Raw genomic sequence first — 21029 nt, 5'->3', positions numbered from 1 at the left:
TCCCCCAGCGCGAAAGTACAGACCAGAATCGCTCTTACCAGTATTGAAATTCAAGAAGACCCCAAATACCATACATATCTTTCAAATGAGACAAACTTTCACCCGTGCCGCATGCATGCACGAGCGGAGTGGGGAAAGATACCAAACCCCGTATTTTCACCACTGATACCGTCGGACGCAACATCCCGTGCTACTAATTCGAGTCAGGGCCGCAATGCATCATCTCACCGGAAGTCAAAGCGTGGCGCTGATCTGGAATTTTATCTGAGACTCGTTCTACACACTCTTTATGCTGTCATCTATCCCACGCCGGGATGTTCTCGTCCAAAAAAGAGGATGATCGCTATTCACTCTTAGCAGACGTTGAAGACCACGATAGATCCAGGGAAGAAATTGACAAAGATGATGAACTAGCGTGGAGGAACAAGCAATCGTATTTGTCATATTTACAACGACCTATATTAATCCCATTGCTTGTTCTCATCATCTCTGCGCTGTCGGTGACCGTGGTCATTCTGTCTCTTGCGACACCGAAAGGATGCCGACACCCTCGGATTCGACGAGAGTGGAGGACATACAGCAAGACTGAGAGACAAGCATATGTGGATGCGGCAGTCTGTTTGACACGGACGCAATCACCGACTGACTCCCGAGTCTCTATTCATGACGACTTTTCATATCTGCATAGCCGCATTGGCAACTACTGTAAGTCGACGTCTATATTCGTGCATAAGGAAATCAAGCTTACAATGGGACTTTTCTGTTCTCCATTTAGCACACGACGCTGCCCCATTCCTCCCATGGCACCGCTATTTTATCCACGCGTACGAAAAGGCATTGAAAGATCACTGTGGCTACAAGGGGACTCTGCCGTGAGCAAAATCAATATTCCCAGGAAAACAATCGCCCGGGTTAACATATACAGTTATTGGGACTGGTCAAAAGACTACGAAAACGTCCTGGAATCGCCAATATGGGACACCGATGCTGGATTCGGGCCTAACGGTGACCCAACAGGCCCAGAAGGCGTCTCGAAAGGACATTGCGTGAGAAACGGTTCATTCGCTGGCTGGACACCAGCATGGTATCAAGGCGAGTATCGCCCGCATTGCCTGTCTCGCGGTTTTCTAGACGTGGTTACAGCGGAAAAGGTGAGCGCACGCACAGTTAAGCCAGAGATTTTGGAAGCGGTAGTCGTCGACGAGCCGAATTTCTTCAACTTCACTTTGCACGTGGAGGACGTTTCTCATCTCACTGTTCCTTTCCTTGTTCATGGTGATTTCAGGAGAATCACGGCGCCCAATGGTGAGTTATTGCTTCCCTGCCTTCTCTCAAGACTAAACATCTAATACTGTAGTGGTTAGATCCTGTTTTCTTTTTACACCATTCTCAGATTGATCGTCTTTGGTGGAGCTGGCAGAAGTACTCTGGTGATAGATTCCTGCAGTACAGTGGCCCTGCGCAGCTTGGTGGGGATGAGGAGGGCATGCTTACTGATTTACTCGAGTATGGTGGTTTCCTGCCCCTTAATCCCAGTGTCGGCGATCTCATGGACACGGAAGGAGATCTCTTATGTTATCGTTACGATGTGGGCGTAGTAGGATCACATTGAATAACAAGCATACTCCAAATGCATGAAGGCCAACTTCGTAGGTATTATCTCTCCGATCAACTCCTGGATAGTAAAACACAAGATTCATTGATCATGCATAAACTTTGGGAAAATGAAATTCTTGTTGATGCATACAAATGATGCGCGATTCAGCTTATCCGACATAGCACGACACGCATCAAGGCAAATGGGTAGCTGACGAGTGTACATAGTCTCCCTCGAGCGATTCCCATGATGTACGCAATATATATAATTGGTCTGCGACCTTTGGAAGTGATCGGTGTATTGTGAACTCCTCTCAAAAGGTCTGCGGGCAGTCCTTCTGCTGTGTCGGCCAATCTAAAATATCGCAATGCCAATGATTGTGATGGATTCGATCTTATGGTGGCGGTTATTGCAAGAGCGTGCCGTCCTTATCTGATAGCTTTGCGTTTTTGCCCTCCAAGTTTTCATATCGTTGATAATGCTATTTAGTACTACTATATTTCATCAAGGCCGGCTGGCCCAATGGCAAGGCGCTTGACTACGAATCAAGAGATTGCAGGTTCGACCCCTGCGTCGGTCAATTTTTTTGGTCTTGAAAAGACTTGGGTCCATCACAGTGGATCAGATTTTTTTTCTCGCTTGCTGCGGTTGGTGGATGGGAACTGCGGAGCCCACCCGAACTCTTAGCCCAAATAGAAAGCCTCATTAAATGAGCGTCTAGTTCTTCTTTGAACCGACCCTGGAAATTGAATGGGTCAAAAGTCTTGGGTGTAGGTATTAAAGTCGTTCTTGAATACAATCCGTTTCTCGTGCACGGTGGACCTTAGGTGCATTGCCGAACAGAGGGGACATCGAGAATATACTAGAAGAGGGGGCTCGGTTTATGAGCAACTTCCGCGAACGTCAATCGGTTGCATATAATTATTTTCTTTGTTACTCGCTCTCAGAAATATTTTGATCTTGCTAAGTGTTCACATGCCGCATGGGAAGTCTCGACCATCGTTGTTCTTAGTGAACTACCTGGCTATTAGAATCAGTACGTGGTCATCATGAAGTAGATATACAACATTGGAAGAGAAATATTCGGCCAAAGGAGTCTCTGAGAGATATTACGTCCTCTGGAAACCATTCCTGTGTTGCTTGGCAGTGATCGGGTGCTTAGGCATGAGTGCTTTGGTGGAGAGATGGTTTCCGATTGTAGCTCTCATTTCTGTGATCGGAGATGTCAGAGCCACTCATTGTTATTACCCGTCCTAGGCAAAGTCGTCGAGATAGAAAAGGGGCTTAATGCTAACTTGCAACCGCCGGTAGGAACATTGACGCAGTTGAAACTTTCATGTTAGTTGTTCAGTTGATGTGGACCAAAATTGTACCCCCTACCACTCCCACCACCTGACATGTTCTGCATAGGTGGGCTTGAGTACCAGTTTGTACGGTCGGGTTTATCCGATCGAGATTGCAGCTTTCGATCGCCAAAATGGAGTTACAACAACCTTGACAGTACTAGTCTGTGCCCATAACGCCCCCACCTACGTAGCCGACAGATTGGGTAGATGATCTACCACGTGGGAAACGCACTACGTAGTCCGACTCCATATGGTCATACGATAGTGGATCTATGGATGAACATCTGGATTTCAACATTTCAATGACGATGCGATAAGCACTTGGGAGAGGCAAGAGATGACGACCATTGTTATGTGCTGAAAGTATCTCGACAAATTGACTTTCAAATTGTATAAGTCATGCTAAGGTGTATCTTACCGAGTTGATTTTGGAGTAAAACAGCTATCTATCTTGTTTTCCAAGCATTACTACGGGGCCGGCCTGAAAGCTTTTCACTAGTTTCCCCCGGATTTTCTGCGCCTGTCATTGCTTATCTTCATGTTGCCAATATCAGCACCACAGCTCCTATTTTAAGCCACCCTTGGCAACACCCACAGGCCTGAGCCAGTGTCATTTCCCTATTCCACTTTCACTTTCAGCACCTACAAGCTGCATCAAAGCCGTTGACGGGACAACTAGGCTAATTTACTTGAAAGTTGTGGTATGCGGATGGGGTGCCATAGTGCATTTCATTACGTTCACTTCTTCAGCTGTACCCCTATGCTTGGATTCTGCTTAATGAACGAATCGATGTTATTAAAATAAAAGGAACAGCAAGATCTGAACACTAAAGCAAAAGAGGGAGCACCAGGATGTGGTAGAGTAGACCCGCTGTGCGGGTGATCACACTCGATTCTTGATAATTGATGTATCACAAGTACATGATATAAGGTGTTCTTATCTACAGTTTAGGGGCATGAAACTATACAGTAATTCAATTAAACTTTCTCTATGTAAACAATGTACTCTCCATCTATGCCTTATAGACCCACACCATCTGTAAGTGGATATGGGTGGTCGAACAGATCCTTCAAGTCAATTCCAAGCAGTTGCAGCCCATCTATATGGTAGCTCGGATCATCAATCAGAGGGAGAAATAGCTCATCGGCTTCCTGAAGGGCAGCTGGGGTCCACAGTGGTGTAGTACTAGCACCGGACACCAGTGGCTCTTGAGGCAGGGTTGGAAGCGAAATAGCCATTTGGCTATAATTCTCCGTCTCGGCACTGGGAAAGATGACAGCAGGTTGCGCAGCTTCCGTCGCCTCTGGAACCGCTTCAGGTTGCTCGCTTCGAGCCGGCTCATTGGTTCTCGGGTCTGGAATTTTGTGTGTATTTTTAATCTGTCGTTTCTCGGTCACGTACTGTCGCGCCAGATGCGCAAATTCCGCGATTAATGAGCCGGGCAGAGTTCCCTTGCTTGCGAATTCTAATCGACTGAAGTGTCCACCGGCAATATCGAGGAGTGCAAGGCTTATCCCGGTTTCGGGATGTTCGGGGTTGTGGACCACCAAGTCGAATAGAATTAGGAGACATGAGAGTGGCATCACACCTAGGATCCTAATATCCTAATATCAGTAACTCTTCACCATATCTGAGTATATCCCAGTGTATACAGCTGAGAATTTCACTGCTCTAGGTATCTCGTTTCGGTGGACTGACCAGATGGGCGTAGAAGGAGCCACGTCGATATATTTTGTCAGCTCCAAAACAGATCTGGCTGTACGCATCAGCTCTCGCTTTAACTCCAACTGTTGGGTGGCTCGCAATCGGGCTGCACTAAAATGTAAAAGTGTCCACGAAAGGGTGAGCAGTGCGTTTAGATACAGATAATGCGTCATTAGCGCAATTGTCTGTGCAAGTGGTTCGTGTAGCAAGCGTGGCTTCAGTTGTTCTCCAGCACGAAACCTCATGGGACTTGACAAACGCCAAGCTTCCAGCTCCTGGAGAAGAACCTGCACCTTTGTATTGTAGTCTGCAACTGATTGATTGGTCGAGCTTATTGTGAAAAGATCATTATGGATTTTTGACACCAGGCGGCCATATTGGAGAAAACTGAAAAACCAATCATAGTCGTGGAAGGTTGACACTTTCACGTCCGGGATGGCACAGCTGATATTTGAGTCTTGTAGTACCTAGATCTGTTGTCAATGAAAATCTAGCAGGACTGCGCGAGGAAATATATACCGAAACTTTTCCTGTTATGAAGCAGGAGACTTTCTCCATGAAATACAGTACCCAAAAGGTGCGCCGGTGCGACTCTTCGCCGAGGCCATTAGACTTGTTATATCCTAATCCCTGTGCCATTATTGAAGCCTCTGATAGCATAAGCGGTTCGAATTGGAAGGCCGACGCGGTCGATGAAAAGATAGACTGGAAACTTCAGCATAATGCATTTGCTCCTGGGATAAGATTAACTTTACCATTGCCATTAGCGCCTAAGAGCTCATTGAGGCCGTTAGTTTTCTTTTGCGGTCATGGGAATGGATCTAAACAGACCTGCACCGCTGTGAGCGACCCACGACAGAGGAGAATGTCCTGAAAGTGCGATAGCGAGCGTTCAAAGTATGTCCACGCCTCACCTATACCGGCTTCAAAACTGCCACCATCATTGTATTGGCAGCCAATTGCCACCACAGCATAGTAAAGCGCGGCCCAGGCTCTGTCTGTGGCTAGTAAATTTAACAGATTTTGGGATGACGCCTGTTGTTGAAAAGTCTCGGCACAGAGAAAGGGGTAAATTGGGTGGACCATCTCAAAATATGCTGAAATAGAAGCCAATAAGTAACCTAATTTATAAAAGTCGGGATTAGATATACAAACCATAGATATGTGCCTTGAGTGACTCGTGAGGTAGATCATGCAGGTTCGGTTCGGAAAAACGCCCTTGAAACGCCTTAGATCTGGGAATATAAGTAGCAAGCTTCATCTTAGATGCTACAAGCTTTCGAATCTCTTCAAGGAGATGCGCGAGTCGATCATGGCCGAGCCTTTCACTGATCAAACGCACTCTCTTCTCCGGAAAAAAAGATATGTTTGGGTTCGGGCCAAATAAAGCCATCAACTAGGTACACGCATTAGTTTGGTAGTCCAGAGGTAATCGCTTAAAAGAATATTCTTAATACTTGATCAGGATGATTGACACCTCTTCGAATGCGCGAGGCCTGCCTATCGGCAAGCAAGGAATCGATGTACAATGTAGACAGCGCATTGTTGCGATCGAGTGGCCGGGCATCAACGACGTCATTTTCATCTAGGACAGGCCTAGTCCTCACCGGTATTTCCCCTGGTGTTCATGAGCGTTATCTTGCGATGATTTTGGGTGGCAACTTACCTGGCTGGCTCAGCTTGCGCTTTCTGGGCTGTTTGATGTAGCTAAAGCTACACGGACTGTTGCGTGACTGTACGTAATGATCGTCATTCTCCAGGATCTCAGGGAAACTGATTACTGTTGTTTAACTCACGAGACAGAATTCGCAAGCATCGGCGCCACTCATCTCTGGTCTCCGTTAGCGGGTCTCTCGGATTAGACCGCGCGGCGGGGCAACACTTACTGCATCGAACCTTTCGGGCCCGGCACGTATCGCAAGCCTTGTGCAATGACATATCCATCGTGAATAAGATCAGAAATGCAAAAGTCGGAGACGGAGGCGAGCGGGTGTTGTTATTCTTAAGACGTTCCCACCTTCGGCGCCGAAGGAAGCATCCAATCACGTTACTCCATCTAACCGTTGCAAGCCCCACCACCTTCGGCTCCGAGATTGACAAATGATTAACCGGAAAATATTATACATATACTTTAATGGCTTACACAAAATCGTCACAATGAGCCCCTTTAATATATTCTAATGCAATATGACGCTAGTTTGGTCAATGCCGGTAATCATCGGGGGCGTGAGAAGGACTATATATAATCTAGGGTCTTCGCTCGGGTCCATCTGAGCCCTCAACTGGACATTTCTTCCAATACTCGTCAGCAGACTTACTTCTACTTTGCGCTTATTTCAGCAATCCCACGATGTCTTCCTCCGGAGACGGGTCCACTCTGGCCTCCGATGAGAATTCAGAAAAGCCCACTGACATTTCGCTGGAAAATCGACATAGAATTGCGAGGCTTGCTAGACAACTGACAGAAACTTCTATCCACCACGCGGGAGCTCATTCAACGGCATCTAACCCTTTTAATGGTTCTGATGATCCCAAGCTTGACCCTAGCTCAAAGAGTTTCAATGCCAGATACTGGGCGGAAACCGTACTTGGGCTGATGTCCAATGATACCGAACGGTACTTGCCGCGAAAGGCCGGTGTCTCATTCCGCAACTTGAGTGTTCATGGATTTGGCAGTCCACTCAGCTATCAAAAAGATTTTCTGAATGTTGTACTACAAGTTGGCGACATCGTATCGGGTTTGGTCAATCATAAGGATCAGAAGATCCAGATCTTGAGAGATCACAATGGCTTGCTCCGGAGTGGTGAGATGCTACTTGTCTTAGGAAGACCAGGCAGGTAGGTAGCTTTCTTCCCTCGGAGCTTCTTCGATCTAATTGCATTGCAGTGGGGTTTCGACATTCCTAAAAACAGTTGCAGGAGAGACAAAAGGACTTCACTTGGATTCATCCACAGAGTTCAATTACCAGGGTAAACCAACTCCAAACCAGAAAATTTCTAATCTCCATACTCACATACTATTACCATTCAGGAATTCCCCGCAAAGCAATGCAAGGACAGTTTCGTGGAGATGTCATCTACCAAGCCGAGACAGACGTGCATTTTCCCCACTTGACTGTTGGACAGACGCTTCTGTATGCGGCTCTAGCAAGGACTCCCAGCAACCGACTGCCTGGAATTTCTCGCGAACAATATGCACAGCATGTGCGCGATGTAATTATGGCTACCTTCGGTCTCTCCCATACCATTAACACCAAAGTTGGTAACGAATTCGTTCGTGGTGTCAGTGGTGGCGAACGCAAGCGAGTCAGCATTGCCGAGGTTGCTCTTGCACAAAACCCAATCCAATGTTGGGACAATAGCACAAGAGGTCTAGACAGTGCCACAGCGCTGAAATTCGTTCAAACTCTACGCCTCGCCGCGGACATCAATAGTACAGCCACGGTTGTGGCCCTGTATCAAGCCTCTCAAGAGTCATATGAGGTACACACCAGCTTTTCTTCTGTGTTCCCTTTATCTCATGACTCAAATAGAAGAACTGTTACATGATGCTAATTTCATATGGGCAGATCTTCGACAAAGTTGCCGTCTTATATGAGGGCCGCCAGATATACTTTGGACCGGTTCATCAAGCCAAGGAATACTTTATTGAATTAGGATACCAATGCCCAGATCGACAAACCACTGCGGACTTTCTGACATCTCTCACAATGCCCGTCGAGCGAGTGGTGCGGGCCGGGTTCGAAGACCGAGTGCCTCGAACTCCTGACGAATTTGCGAAGGCATGGAAGGATAGTGCGCTCAATGCTGAATTGATGCAGGATATTGCGGAATTCGACAAAGAATATCCGGTGGGAGGACCGGCAGTAACTCACTTTCAGGCGTCCAGAAATGCTGAGAAAACTTCATTCATGTGAGAAAATATCGTGCTTATGAGGAATTCCTCTTAGACTGACGACCACCTACAGGACTCCTCGCTCACCCTATACAATTTCTGTTCCACTACAGGTACTCTTATGTATTCGTCGAGGCTTTCGTCGAATTCAGGGTGACATGAGTTTCTTCATCGTTACCGTAGGTGGTAACTTTGTCTTGTCTCTCATTCTTGGCAGTGTCTTCTATGACCTACCAGACACCAGTGAAAGCCTTAGCAACCGCTGCATCCTCCTATTCTTTGCTTTGCTTTTCAACGCTCTCAACAGCTCTCTTGAGGTATGTAATATGAGAATCGAGTTACCTTCATGCACTATCTGACATAACGCTAATCATCCTTTATTTAGATCCTGTCTCTATATGCTCAGCGACAAATCGTCGAAAAGCATGCGACTTATGCGTTCTACCATCCACTATCTGAAGCTCTGGCCTCCATGATCTGTGATCTTCCTTCAAAGATGTTGTCAACCATAGCCTTCAATATCCCCCTGTACTACATGTCTAACCTGAGGACCGAGTCCGGCCATGTGGTCATCTACCTGCTGTTCTCTTTCACCTCAACTCTGACTATGTCAATGATTTTCCGCACCATTGGCCAACTGACCCGGACCATTGCCGAAGCTCTGACACCAGCGGCTCTCTTGGTTATCGGCCTGATTATATATACCGGTTTTGTGATTCCTATTCGCGACATGCAGGGCTGGCTGCGTTGGATTAACTACATTAACCCCTTGGCCTATGCTTACGAAGCATTGCTTGCAAATGAGTTTCACAATCGGGAGTTTGAATGCGAAAGCTTTGTGCCCGAAGGAGCAAGCTACGAGAACATCACAAGTGCTGAACGGACATGTTCAGTGACTGGATCTTCCTCTGGGTCATCTGTGGTTAGCGGCAACCTATACGTTCAAGAAACTTATGAGTACTATTGGTCCCATGTCTGGCGGTTTGTCTCACCATGCTTTCCGGGAGAAGAACCAATCCAGCTGACACCATTTTAAACAGAAATTTTGGCATTCTGATCGCATATGTTATCTTCTTCATGATCGTGTATATTTTGGCAGCTGAGTATATCTCTTCCGATCGAGGCAAAGGCGAGATTCTACTCTTCAAACGCAACCATATTTCGAATTTTAAGAAAAAGCAGCAGACTGATGAAGAGTCTCCGTCCGAAAAGGGTCCTGGGGTCGTTCACCCTGGCGCAGATACTGAGCAAGGTAGTGTTGGAGAGGAGAAGACAGTTGTTATTCAAGAACAGACAAATATTCTTCATTGGCGAAACCTTACCTATGATGTTTCTATTAAAGGCAAGATTCGGAGAATTACGGATAACGTCGATGGTTGGGTCAAGCCAGGAGCCTTGACGGCCCTAATGGTATGCACAATGTTTCAATTGGACATCGATTTCTCCAATTCAAAGGCTGACTCATGGTACAGGGAGCCTCTGGTGCAGGAAAGACCACACTTCTCGATGTGCTAGCTAATCGAGTGCGAACTGGTGTTGTAGGCGGCGATATCTTCACGAACGGCCTTCCGCGAGATGCCTCGTTCCAGCGCCGAATAGGTTACGTCCAACAGCAGGACCTTCATCTTGAGACTGCCACAGTTAGAGAAGCATTGGTATTCAGTGCCCTTCTGCGACAACCGAAGACAGTCAGTAAAGAGGAGAAGCTCCAGACAGTCGAAGAGGTCATCGATCTTCTTGAAATGAAGCCTTACGCAGAAGCTGTCGTCGGTGTCCCGGGAGAAGGTCTCAACGTTGAACAGCGGAAGCGGCTGACAATCGGCGTGGAGTTGGCAGCAAAGCCAGATCTCCTTTTCTTCCTGGACGAGCCCACATCTGGTCTTGATAGTCAAACTGCCTGGTCAATCTTGTTACTGCTACGAAAGTTGACGAACCACGGCCAAGCCATTCTCTGCACAATTCACCAACCTTCCGCAATGCTCTTCCAGCAATTTGATCGCCTTCTTTTGTTGGCAGCTGGTGGTCGCACAGTGTATTTTGGAGATATTGGTGAAAACTCTAAAACACTGACCTCTTATTTTGAGCATTATGGAGCCGAGCACTGTGCGGTAGATGAAAATCCGGCGGAGTGGATGCTCCGAGTGATTGGGGCTGCTCCAGGAAGCACCGCAATTCGTGACTGGTCAGAAACCTGGCGCAAGAGTCCAGAGTACTCAGAAGTCCAGAAGCATTTGACTTTCTTGGAACAGGAAGCAAAGTCTGACGGGCAAACCCAACCTGGCCTGACCCAGGAGTTTGCCAGTCCATTCCACATGCAGCTGCTGCTTTGCACCACGCGGGTATTTGAGCAGTACTGGCGAACACCTTCCTATCTATATTCTAAATTGGCTATGTGTTTCATCACTGTGAGTTCTAAAATTCGCTCTCTCCAGAGTGTTCTACTCCATGCTAACATACCCAACTTAATTTCCTAGGCTTTGTTTATTGGACTTTCCTTTTTACTGACTCAAGTCACGGTGCTCGGGTTGGAGCATCAGATGTTTGCCATCTTCATGCTTCTCATCGTATTTCCTTTCCTTGCGTACCAAACCATGCCAAATTACATTCTACAGCGTGACCTTTATGAAGTGCGCGAGTGTCCATCAAAGACATATTCCTGGGCTGCCTTTATTCTGGCCCAGGTCATCGTTGAACTTCCTTGGAATACGGTGGCTGCTCTGCTCACTTTCTTTCCCTTCTACTATCTCATCGGCATGAATTCAAATGCTGTTGCAACGGATGCTGTCGCCGAAAGAGGAGGGTTGATGTTCTTGCTTGTGTGGGCTTTCTTGATGCATTGCAGTACCTTTACCACAATGATCGTGGCCGCAGCCGCGACAGCTGAGATCGGTGCAATTCTAGCTTTGCTACTGTTTACTTTTTGTTTGATTTTTTGCGGGTAAGTTCACCTATCTATCTTCCCAATGACCTCTACTAACCATTTTATTAGTGTCATGGCTTCCCCTACTATGCTCCCAGGGTTTTGGATTTTCATGTATAGGGTTTCACCCTTAACCTACCTCATCAGTGCCATGCTTTCCGCTGGGCTAGCAAATATTGATGTCCAATGCTCTGATTTGGAGCTAGTCGTTGTCCAGCCTCCTTCTGGCGTGACCTGTGGATCATATTTGGCTGATTATATCGCGACAGCTGGCGGTGCAGTGTACAACCCCAACGCCACCACTAGTTGTGAGTTCTGTTCAATAGCAGAGTCGAACGTGTTCCTGGAGTCGGTTTCGTCATACTACAGCGACCGCTGGAGGAACTTTGGTTTGATGTGGGTCTATATCGTTTTCAACGTGTTCGCTACCCTGGTTCTGTACTGGTATATCCGGGTTCGTGGTTGCCCTGGATTTTCGCGCCTTGGGGCCTTGATTAGTCGGGCTTGGAAGTCTTTGCCAGGAAAGAAGGCCAATTCGACTTAAGTGATGTACCAGTCGGCAGAAGGAGGACTGAGGTGCACTTTAGCTCGGAAGCTAGACCATGTTGGGGTAATTTGTCAGTAATAGTTTATATTGAGAATTTTAGAATGTGCCTTTCAGAGCGGATTACAAGTATTAGCGCATACATTTTCTACATTCGAGGACGGTAAACCAGAGCCTCCGGTCCATGAGTGGACAGTGCAAAAGCCACTCTGTAGCTTTCTGCAGGCTTGACATCCCGCTCCTATAGCGCCTCTTTCACTATAAGTTGTGCAATGCAATCCCATTCGCGTTACTGTACAATTGACTATCTCACTGTTCACGTACAGGAAAATGACTTCTCCAACTGGCTATACATTGAGATTAAAGTAGGCCAGCATTGGTGAGGTTTTGGGTCACCTGTTCCTGATCCGGGGTTTGCTCCATTGCTTGCAAAGGCTTTTGCTTCCGACAGTAAATATAAATTACTTCAAGTACCATCGCTCCAAGTGTTGAAAAGCTATTTGTTATTAATTGAATATTCTTTTTGCAAATAGGACATGTGCAAGAGGGAGGGAGGGGAAACTGGGTTATGATAAAACTTACAATGCAATGAAGCTAAATGCCTCTGCGGCATATTTTCGGCTGCAAACCGCCTCGCCGTTCCAACGAAGGATACGGCAGTTGATCTGGTTAAAGTCGAGAGCCAAGAAAATGAAGGCAGTAATCCATCTACACAAATTAGTTAGTGTCATTTTAGGGGAGTGGAGCTGCTGATTTATCGCTTCCAGGGTTGCTCACAAATAGGAAAGCACAGTATCTGTCGCAAGTAACAGGAAAATATGCCATGGGGCACGTCTTATAATGAAGCTAGTAGCGATTGACAGAGGTAAAACGACCACAGCCAAAGCAGCCTAAATTTTTGTCAGTCGTGCGATAGTGTAGTAAAGTGGGTTTCAACGCACAATAACCAAAGAATAGATGACCGTGACGGTTTTCGTGTCTCGTACTGCCCATGCTGTTATGCCAAGAACGACGACTGCACTGACAAACTGCATCAAGCGAGCGACATAGGCCACAATACCCAAAGGGTGATGGTAGAAGCTTTCCATTGCAGATGTTTTCCAAAGGTTATTTGAATTCACTAGGCAATTGCCTGGTTCCTGAAACGGGGAATGGGTTATAATATATGTGGTATTACTAAATTTTCGATTTTCAGACTTGCCGTTCCTTCGAAAATATCGATGATCTCACCACTTATGGTTTGTTTCCAGGGACCCTACTTCATCAAAAATTACCCAATCACGACTCGCAAAACTTGTCTCGAACATGGGACTACTTCTTTGAGCAGTGAGGTACAACTTCCTATTCTGATTCAGACTAATCCGATGAGGCAAAATCTACACCTCATTATAGATCTCGTGCGGCTGGAATGCGTTGCCCTGAGGGCGTAATCAAGGCGCTACCTCACTTTATGAAGCGGAATTCTGTATAATACGCTTGATCTGCTCTCTTGCTTTTCAGCGGGAAAAAAGTCTTTTTACGACCATGTTTTAATGTGGTTGTTACCACTTCGTCGGGTGCCCAGTTATACCCGTCAAAGTCAATACGTTGTAGCATCCTTTTCATTGATAAGATACCCTGTTAAGAAACCTCATTACTGACCATCGTGGTCGCGAAAGTCGGAAATGGAGCAAACCGATCAACTGAGCAAGTATGGTGTTAGATGAAGAGAGGGTTCGATGACCGACTTTGATCATGAAATGGGCGCAATATAGGTAAAGTGGTCCTCATCGCGTCTACTGACAATTCGAGTTTTGGCCTCAACCGTCTTTTCTACTGTCACAATACTGTCATTGATGGCCTAAAGAGGTGAGACTTAATAGCTATCTCACTCCGGCAGAATCAACGATCGTGCGACCGCGGATGTAGGGTAGATGGCAGATCAATGTCTGGAAACAAGCTACCGCAATGCATGGTAGTCGTGGAGCGGAAGAACGTGTTAGGCACATGGCTCGAGCCAGAGCCAATGATACTGACAGGAACATGTTTCGAGGACTTCTGCAACCCACAATCGTGAGCCAGTTTCGTCGCGCAAGCGTGGCAAAGGTAGCTCTAGGCCAAATGTCAAGTCACCCAATCAGGGATCGATTGTGTCAAGAGTCATGACGAATAAGGCAGGAAATTCAACTATGAAAACGCGCACAGACAGTCTGCTCATGGATCATATGATCATACTATTGGAATCATGAATGGTAAAAGGTATGCAGCTTGGAACATGCAATGAAGCCAAGTCGCTATTTAGTTTGGGACACATTAGCGCGTAAATTACCAAGCACAATGTTTTCCAGTATACGATGTTGATCAGATGATTTGCAATATATGTTATCCTCGAAGTGACGGCGTAATAGTCGTCCAAAAACGGAAATACGACCAGAACAAAACCAACGTCCGTGCTTTTTTTGTATGACGTCGTCTCACAATTGATTTCAAAGCTTAGCTAAGTGAACAAGGCGGCTGTAAAGAAATTCTCAAAAAACAAATATTCCAAGCTTGAAAATAAAGGGAACCATGCGTCCTAGACATTCGACATTGTGGGTCTAATTCTATCATATCACCATGAATCCCTCTTAGTATCGACTACTTGCTGTTCCGAAAGAAATGACCGGACTCGATAATTAAAGTTAGTCATGTCTGGCCCTGAAAATGTATGTTCATCTACTTCTCTTCTTCTAATCGTGATGCAAACCATGGCTAATAATTCGCAGGGGCTCCCTGATCGAGGGCTAGCCCTTATACTAGTAACCTCTATACTCACGTTTTTAACTGTGATAGTGGTCGCATTAAGATTGGTTGCACGAATCTTCATTCTGCATGTTGCTGGACTGGACGATTGGTGTGCTCTGGCCGCAACAACAGTTGCTATTGGAGCAGTTGTCACAATGGGGTTAGGTTAGTATGATATGTCTCTGGTAAACCAGTATCGCTAATGTGAAGATTTTTAGGGGTCAAATACGGAACAGGAAAGGTGGAGTCCAGCTTGGATGTCAACTTAAACGTATTGGGAAAGGTGATCTTCAAACGATAACTCGCAGAAGACGGGGATTGACTCAAAATAGGTACAGTTAGCGACTCAGGTGCTATACATACTGTCAAGCGGGTTAATCAAGCTTTCGATATTGTTTCTATACCGCCGCATATTCCAGCATCTTCGAATCTTGATTCTACTCAGTATTGCGCTTATTGTGCTGATCAGTATCGCCTTCATTTTTGCCGCAATCTTCCAGTGTAGGCCAACTGGAGTTCTCTGGGCTAATCATGATGGGAGCAAAAATTCTTGCATCTCTATTCTGGTTTTCTGGTGTGATGTGGCTGTCATATTCCTGGTCAGCAACGTCTGGATTGTGGTGCTGCCTATCAAGCCTATAATTGGTATGTCAGTCCTCTCGTGTGAAATATGATCAAGTCACTTACTTTGATGACTTTCCTGCACAGGCCTTCACCTTGCCCTGAGGAAAAGAATGGCTATTTTGGGGCTTTTATGTTCAGCTGGGCTATTGTGAGTCTTTAAGGTTCTATATATTGCGAAGATGTGGACTCAAGCTCATAAAATAGGGCCTGTGCTGCTGCTGCGGTGCGGCTAGGATTTGTGGTTCATCTCTATCGAGGGCATGATCCCTCTTTGGATATTATACCGATCTACATCTGCTCCGTTGTGGAGATATCAACTGCATTAACGGCTTGTAGTATCCCTGCACTGAGGCAAGCTCTTCCCAAGTGCAGAGGATATATACAAAGTGCCAAGGATAGATTCAGCGACATTCAAACATCGGCTTCTTCAGCGTGACATTTGCCGCCCTGGTACCATTCCCTGCCTCTGCGCCTGACATATATTTCCATATATGGTGCTCTCATAGGCGACAAAAGTCTTTCACAATCTGCTCCCAGCTCTATACCAACTCAAAAGTCCTCCATTTTTAAGACACTGTACGATGGTTCTTCATATGGATGAGCACTGGGAACGGGACTGATTAGCTTAATAAACAAATATCGATCATGAAATATGAATCCGCCGTGGAAACTTGCATTTTCAAAGCCTCGACTGCTTTTTTGGCAATATCTTCCCCCACGCAGATTGTCTCAACCCTTATCTCTGGTACCTCCTCTAATTGTCCAATTCTGCCTATATGGGGATCTGCTGTGCTGCCCGGTCGGAACTGTCCAGTTCCCATGCTAGTCCAGCAGCATTCAGAATAGTTACCTGGCCCAGGATACCTTCCTGCGCCGGCAGCGAAGATGGCATCCTTGCAAACTGTAAGGGCTGAAGGAGGCACGAAGAAGACAAGCCTGAGTTTCAAAGGGAGGCGAGACACAGTTGCCATTCTGATATGCGTTGCAAAGAGTTTAGTCGGCGAGGGGAAGCGGAAACAGAAAGTTGGGTACTTTGGTGAGGTGGGGAAAGAGGGGAACCTGGTATACAGCACAGTACACTAGTGTATCCAGCTTCACTGTTGTACACCCTTAAATTATGAGCCTCACTATCAAATCACTAGCCTAAAATTTCCGTACCATTTAATGAAACAAATTATGATCGATGCTTGAGCTTTGATTTATGATGATTCCTGAGTTGAGAGATGGCTCGGCTCAAGTATGCAGGGTAGGTTGACGCAGCCCTCGCCCTATACTGAACATGATGACATCGGCTTTATTCGCTTGTATTTATCTTTCTTCACATGGCGAGAACCAGCTGGGAATGTGAGCTAGCCATTACATCGCAGATTTCCTGGTTGTTCAGATTTGCCCTCAAAAGAATACGTTCTTCTGTTCCAGCAGTTGCTTGTAAATATTGGCCTAATCCAAAACCGCCTATAGATGCTCTTCATTCGCAAACATCCCCAGTGAAAACTGGCCTGCATCTCCAAGTACAGAATGGTCGGGGGCTCTCATGTGTCAAAATTGTTTCATCCGTTCGTTAGGTCGGTTCCAAGATCAGTCTTATAGATCTGTCAGATCCTGGAGACCGGGTGACCCCAGTTCTGTAGATAGAGCAGCGCTTCTTCCTCTTGTTCTCTCCTTATTTCCTCCATATCACCAAGATACACAGATTGTTCTGTCTGTTCGTTTTTTCTTGTAGCAGCAAGCGGTAGCTGCTTGTGCTTCTTCTTTTCTCCTCTGATCCTCGACCAGCGTGTGACGCTGACAAGATCCTAACGCTGATCTTGCTCGGACGCTATTTGAGGCTAGACGTGTATCCCTAGCAAAGATCACACAGCTCCTCTTCACCCATATATTCTTCCGTTCCATCCTCGATCCAATCAATTAAAGGCGAGTCAATAAATATCGGCCTTTTACCAGTCGTGTGAAGACCACGGGCGCCCTTTTCAAGGAGCCAAGCATACGTGGCTTCAATAGCAGGAATGCTATTGAGGTACCCGTAGCTTGGCTTGATTGAATCCTGTACCATAGCCACCACCGTGCTTGAAGTTATCATCATGCACTGCTCAAGCCACTCGTCGATACCGTCGAAGTCACACATCCGTTTATCTGACGGGAACACAATTATAGCACCATCCTCAACGTACAACCGGTATGTGACGTCGCTGGCGTTGAGGCAGGACAAGAATATATGCGCAGCTCCCGGAAGCAACTCCGACTCCTCAAAAAAAGTGATATTGCGTGATAAAACTGCTGCAGTGGCTACTTGACTCCAAATAGCCACAGCAGCGAGAAAGACTGGCAAGAGTTGAAAATGCATAGCGACTTTGAGCATTTGGAATAAATAGGCTTCGAAACCTCAATATAATGACAGTCCTGCTTCGCAAAGTCGGAATTAGGTCAAATCAATCTTGGAAGTAGCTGCACAAACAAATGTCCTTAGCAATCCCGCAAATATTCCTGCTTTGGATCGCAAATCTTGTACTTACGACCTCGGGGCTCAACTATGAGACAAGGCAAGCTCATAGAAACAATATTATGGTGCAGTATGTATGATATTGGAGCTACTTATACTTTTACATTGGCTCTTTCTTCGCGGTGATGGAGCCCCTGGAGACGTACACTCTGCATCTATATGGAGGAAGACGCGTGTTCTTAGAGATTTAACTGGTGAGTCTAGCCATCCTTTTTAGCCACTTATCTTTAGTGTCTTGACGCTAGCATCAGTGGGGCTTGACTACAGAAGCGATGAAGATCTAGATCCCAGCAAAGGCTGGATGTTTGAAGCCTATGTTCATGAGAACAGTCAAGCTAGCCCATATTGAGACTAGTAACTAGTAGCGTACCAGAAAAGCTAGACCCGAAGGGGCCGCCGCCCTCGGGGAAATGAGCGGATTTTGATTCCGCGAGAAAGCAAATGGCGTATGCTAAGCCTTAAGCTGGGGCCCTGCTAAGAATATCTTGCCTGTAACTCAATCTATGACCTCGGGAATTACACCTATATCTGAGTCTTGATGACAATCTAATTGCATCGGTAGGACCAATAATTACGGAAGAGACAATACTTATTTGGTCATTTTCAATAAAGAACCAGTATCAGGCATTTCCCATCATTTTACTCATATATATCCTGATAATGGCTTTCAAAGTCTGTGGAGATTTTGCACGGCTGCCTAAGCCAGGCTCTCACCGCCGAGCCATTCTATGAGCAATCAAATTCATCATCCGAATGGGGAACCGGGAACAAGATATTTACAGTACCAGTCTCACCGTTTCTGCACCATTGTGAATTTTTGGGGCTCACTGTCAGAGCGCTAGCCTTGAGATGAGTGTGGCTCAAGGAAGCAAGCTACGATCATAGTCAATCTGTCGTATATTAACGACGATTACAAGGCAATTAGAGATGACTCGGCTCAAGTTTGCGACGTACCGCTAGTAAATGGTGGCTTTCGTCTTATACTAATCAGGCGACACCCACCTTAATATTGATGGAGCTCAAGGCACGCGCCCATGAGATGGGTAACCGCCAGAAAATCCGTTCTGTCTTTTTCTCAATTTCTACTTATACAATGAGCAACTGAGGCTACTACCTAATTGTTTGCTGCTTCGAACTACAGATTTATTTGAAGAGCAAAAGGAAGGTAACACAAACAATTAATGAGATAGACAAAAGCGGTCGGGAATAGCTAAGAATGTGACATATTGGAGGAAGTCCACCAGTATTACTCCATATCAATCGGACCAAGGATCATAACCTTCAGGCCATCCAAGGTCCTCCGCCAAATCTGACCATTGAAGATACTCGGTGTAATCTTCACGGCTAGAATTGGTTTCCCAATATCGAGTGCCCTGATTTGCTGGTGACTTACCCTTAGCACCTTTCTTGCCTTTTTTTTGTCGTTTTTGTGCCAACTTGCGCTCTTCCTCCTGGCGCCCAGCATTTTCTGCCCATATTTTCAGTTCCTCCGGGTTCATAATACACCAGATGACGACGTCTCGTGCTGCATATGTGTCTTCTAAAGCACTATGACCACAGTTGCTATTCTGTATATCCAAACTCAAAAGGTCCTTCGCAAGTCTTTTTAATCCCCATTGACGGGGTAGTGGCGTCGTAGATGTAACGGAGGGGAAGACAGCCTCTGAGGTCAAGATGGCAGAATCAACCACTTTCGCATGGGTCATGCCTAGTACTTCAAGATCATAATTGAGAGATTGACCAACCAACACAGTTGATTCGTCCATGAATTCCCACAATTTATCACGCGCTTCTCGCCAGCTTCCAAATGCTGCACCAGAGGCAACTGCGCTGGCCATGATCGTCGGTGTGACGCCACTGAACTTGGACCTCCAGTCGATCACGTCTTCGATTGGACTGACATAGCGATTTATGAGCACTTCACCCGTCAAAAAGTTGATGGCGGTGAGAAAGGCGAGTGTTTGTCGACCGCCTCTAACGCCTACCATCTCGCAGTCGATGGCGATAGCGCTAACTTTGCCCGCTACTGATAGTATCGTACGAGGAATGTCCCGAAAGTCACGCAATCGGATGGATGTCTTGTGTGCACGTTTGTTGTTGTTTATGTTTTCAGAGATATAGCCAGAACCTAGGATATAACCTTCCGTGTGAAGACGATTCCATGAATGGCACCTTGAGCGCAGATACCGTAGGATGAGATTTTGCTCGAGATTGTTGAGAACAAATGGCAAGACCGTAATCTCGGATGTAGCGTTTAATAGAGATTCTGTTGGTATCGACGTAAGACTTGGGCTAGTTGCAATGTAGCTTTGACGTTCCTTGCCTTGTATATGAAGCGCTTGGAGGTTTGTCACTGGCATATAAGCCAGTAGGCTATGTAATAGAGGATAATTTAGGGTTTCGACCTCCTGTTCAGGGGGTTTCGAGGTCTCTTCGGGGTTATCTGTTTGTACACCTCTCGACTGCGGTACTGGTTTGACCGCTGCATTTGACGATGGCAGTTTTGGCGATGGCACTCTTGACGACGGCACTTTTGACGATGGTACGCTTGATGATGGTACGCTTGACGATGTTACGCTTGATGATGGTGCGCTTGATAATGGTGCGCTTGATGATGGCACTTTTGATGATGGTATATCTGAGCAAGCGCCGTTGGACTTGATACACTTCTGGTAATGCTGTATAATGCCCAGTTCCTCCTTGAATGTTTTTTCGCAGGCAAAACACTCGAGGGAATGAGACGCCTTTATGAAATGATTTCTCGCCCCAACATAACTCCGAAAATTTTCTTTCGCACACCCAGGACATGAAAGTCGTATTGATTTATCTGCGGCCATTTCAAGAACTGAAGCCGGCTTTTGAGCCATGAAAGTGATGTGTAAGAAATCCAAGAAAACATTTGGAGAGACAGTTGGTAGTTTTTATTTCCTCTCTCAGAGACTAGGACTGGCTTCGAAAGCATACACGTAGTCGAGTTCATGCATACCGTGGCGCGAAGCCATTGGTAGGTACAGGGGTTTCCGCAGCACGGTTCATGGTCAGGCACTGCATTACGTTGCTTCGCCATAATCGTGGGGTGGCGCGGCCACGCGATCTTATCTTGGCTGGCTCTAAGGAGAAGAGATCGTAATCCGC

The 21029-nt window shown here is 46.3% G+C and overlaps 6 protein-coding genes across 6 annotated transcripts; 2 read left to right on the top strand and 4 right to left on the bottom strand.

The window, feature by feature from the left end:
* Positions 1-314: 314 nt before the first annotated feature.
* On the top strand, positions 315-1612 carry N7503_003514 (tyrosinase family protein; the record flags this gene model as incomplete). The annotated part of the gene is made up of 4 exons (XM_057063061.1): positions 315-705; positions 776-872; positions 926-1305; positions 1365-1612. The coding sequence occupies 4 exons, from the start codon at positions 315-317 to the stop codon at positions 1610-1612; spliced, it is 1116 nt and encodes a 371-aa protein (XP_056923976.1).
* Positions 1613-3963: 2351 nt separating this feature from the next.
* N7503_003513 (Zn(II)2Cys6 transcription factor) lies at positions 3964-6592 on the bottom strand (the record flags this gene model as incomplete). The annotated part of the gene is made up of 9 exons (XM_057063060.1): positions 3964-4540; positions 4643-5115; positions 5168-5353; positions 5480-5652; positions 5804-6044; positions 6106-6266; positions 6315-6381; positions 6445-6479; positions 6535-6592. The coding sequence occupies 9 exons, from the start codon at positions 6590-6592 to the stop codon at positions 3964-3966; spliced, it is 1971 nt and encodes a 656-aa protein (XP_056923975.1).
* A 406-nt stretch (positions 6593-6998) lies between these two features.
* N7503_003512 (uncharacterized protein) lies at positions 6999-12007 on the top strand (the record flags this gene model as incomplete). The annotated part of the gene is made up of 10 exons (XM_057063059.1): positions 6999-7486; positions 7536-7618; positions 7680-8131; positions 8218-8561; positions 8617-8860; positions 8929-9524; positions 9584-9953; positions 10016-10948; positions 11018-11481; positions 11533-12007. 10 exons carry the CDS (start codon positions 6999-7001, stop codon positions 12005-12007), a joined length of 4449 nt encoding a protein of 1482 aa, XP_056923974.1.
* Positions 12008-12585: 578 nt separating this feature from the next.
* N7503_003511 (MARVEL domain-containing protein) lies at positions 12586-13095 on the bottom strand (the record flags this gene model as incomplete). Its single annotated transcript, XM_057063058.1, has 3 exons — positions 12586-12715; positions 12785-12897; positions 12949-13095. 3 exons carry the CDS (start codon positions 13093-13095, stop codon positions 12586-12588), a joined length of 390 nt encoding a protein of 129 aa, XP_056923973.1.
* A 4142-nt stretch (positions 13096-17237) lies between these two features.
* On the bottom strand, positions 17238-17753 carry N7503_003510 (uncharacterized protein; the record flags this gene model as incomplete). The annotated part of the gene is made up of 1 exon (XM_057063057.1): positions 17238-17753. One exon carries the CDS (start codon positions 17751-17753, stop codon positions 17238-17240), a length of 516 nt encoding a protein of 171 aa, XP_056923972.1.
* Positions 17754-19150: 1397 nt separating this feature from the next.
* On the bottom strand, positions 19151-20930 carry N7503_003509 (3'-5' exonuclease; the record flags this gene model as incomplete). Its single annotated transcript, XM_057063056.1, has 3 exons — positions 19151-20267; positions 20350-20514; positions 20881-20930. The coding sequence occupies 3 exons, from the start codon at positions 20928-20930 to the stop codon at positions 19151-19153; spliced, it is 1332 nt and encodes a 443-aa protein (XP_056923971.1).
* Between the last annotated feature and the right edge of the window lie 99 nt (positions 20931-21029).

This window comes from Penicillium pulvis (assembly GCF_028828015.1).
Source record: "Penicillium pulvis strain IBT 33274 chromosome Unknown contig_1_segment0_segment0, whole genome shotgun sequence".
In the NCBI taxonomy this organism is placed as follows: domain Eukaryota; kingdom Fungi; phylum Ascomycota; class Eurotiomycetes; order Eurotiales; family Aspergillaceae; genus Penicillium; species Penicillium pulvis.
The sequence above is the reverse complement of the archived record's forward strand: the minus strand, read 5'-3'. Positions and strand labels throughout refer to the sequence as shown.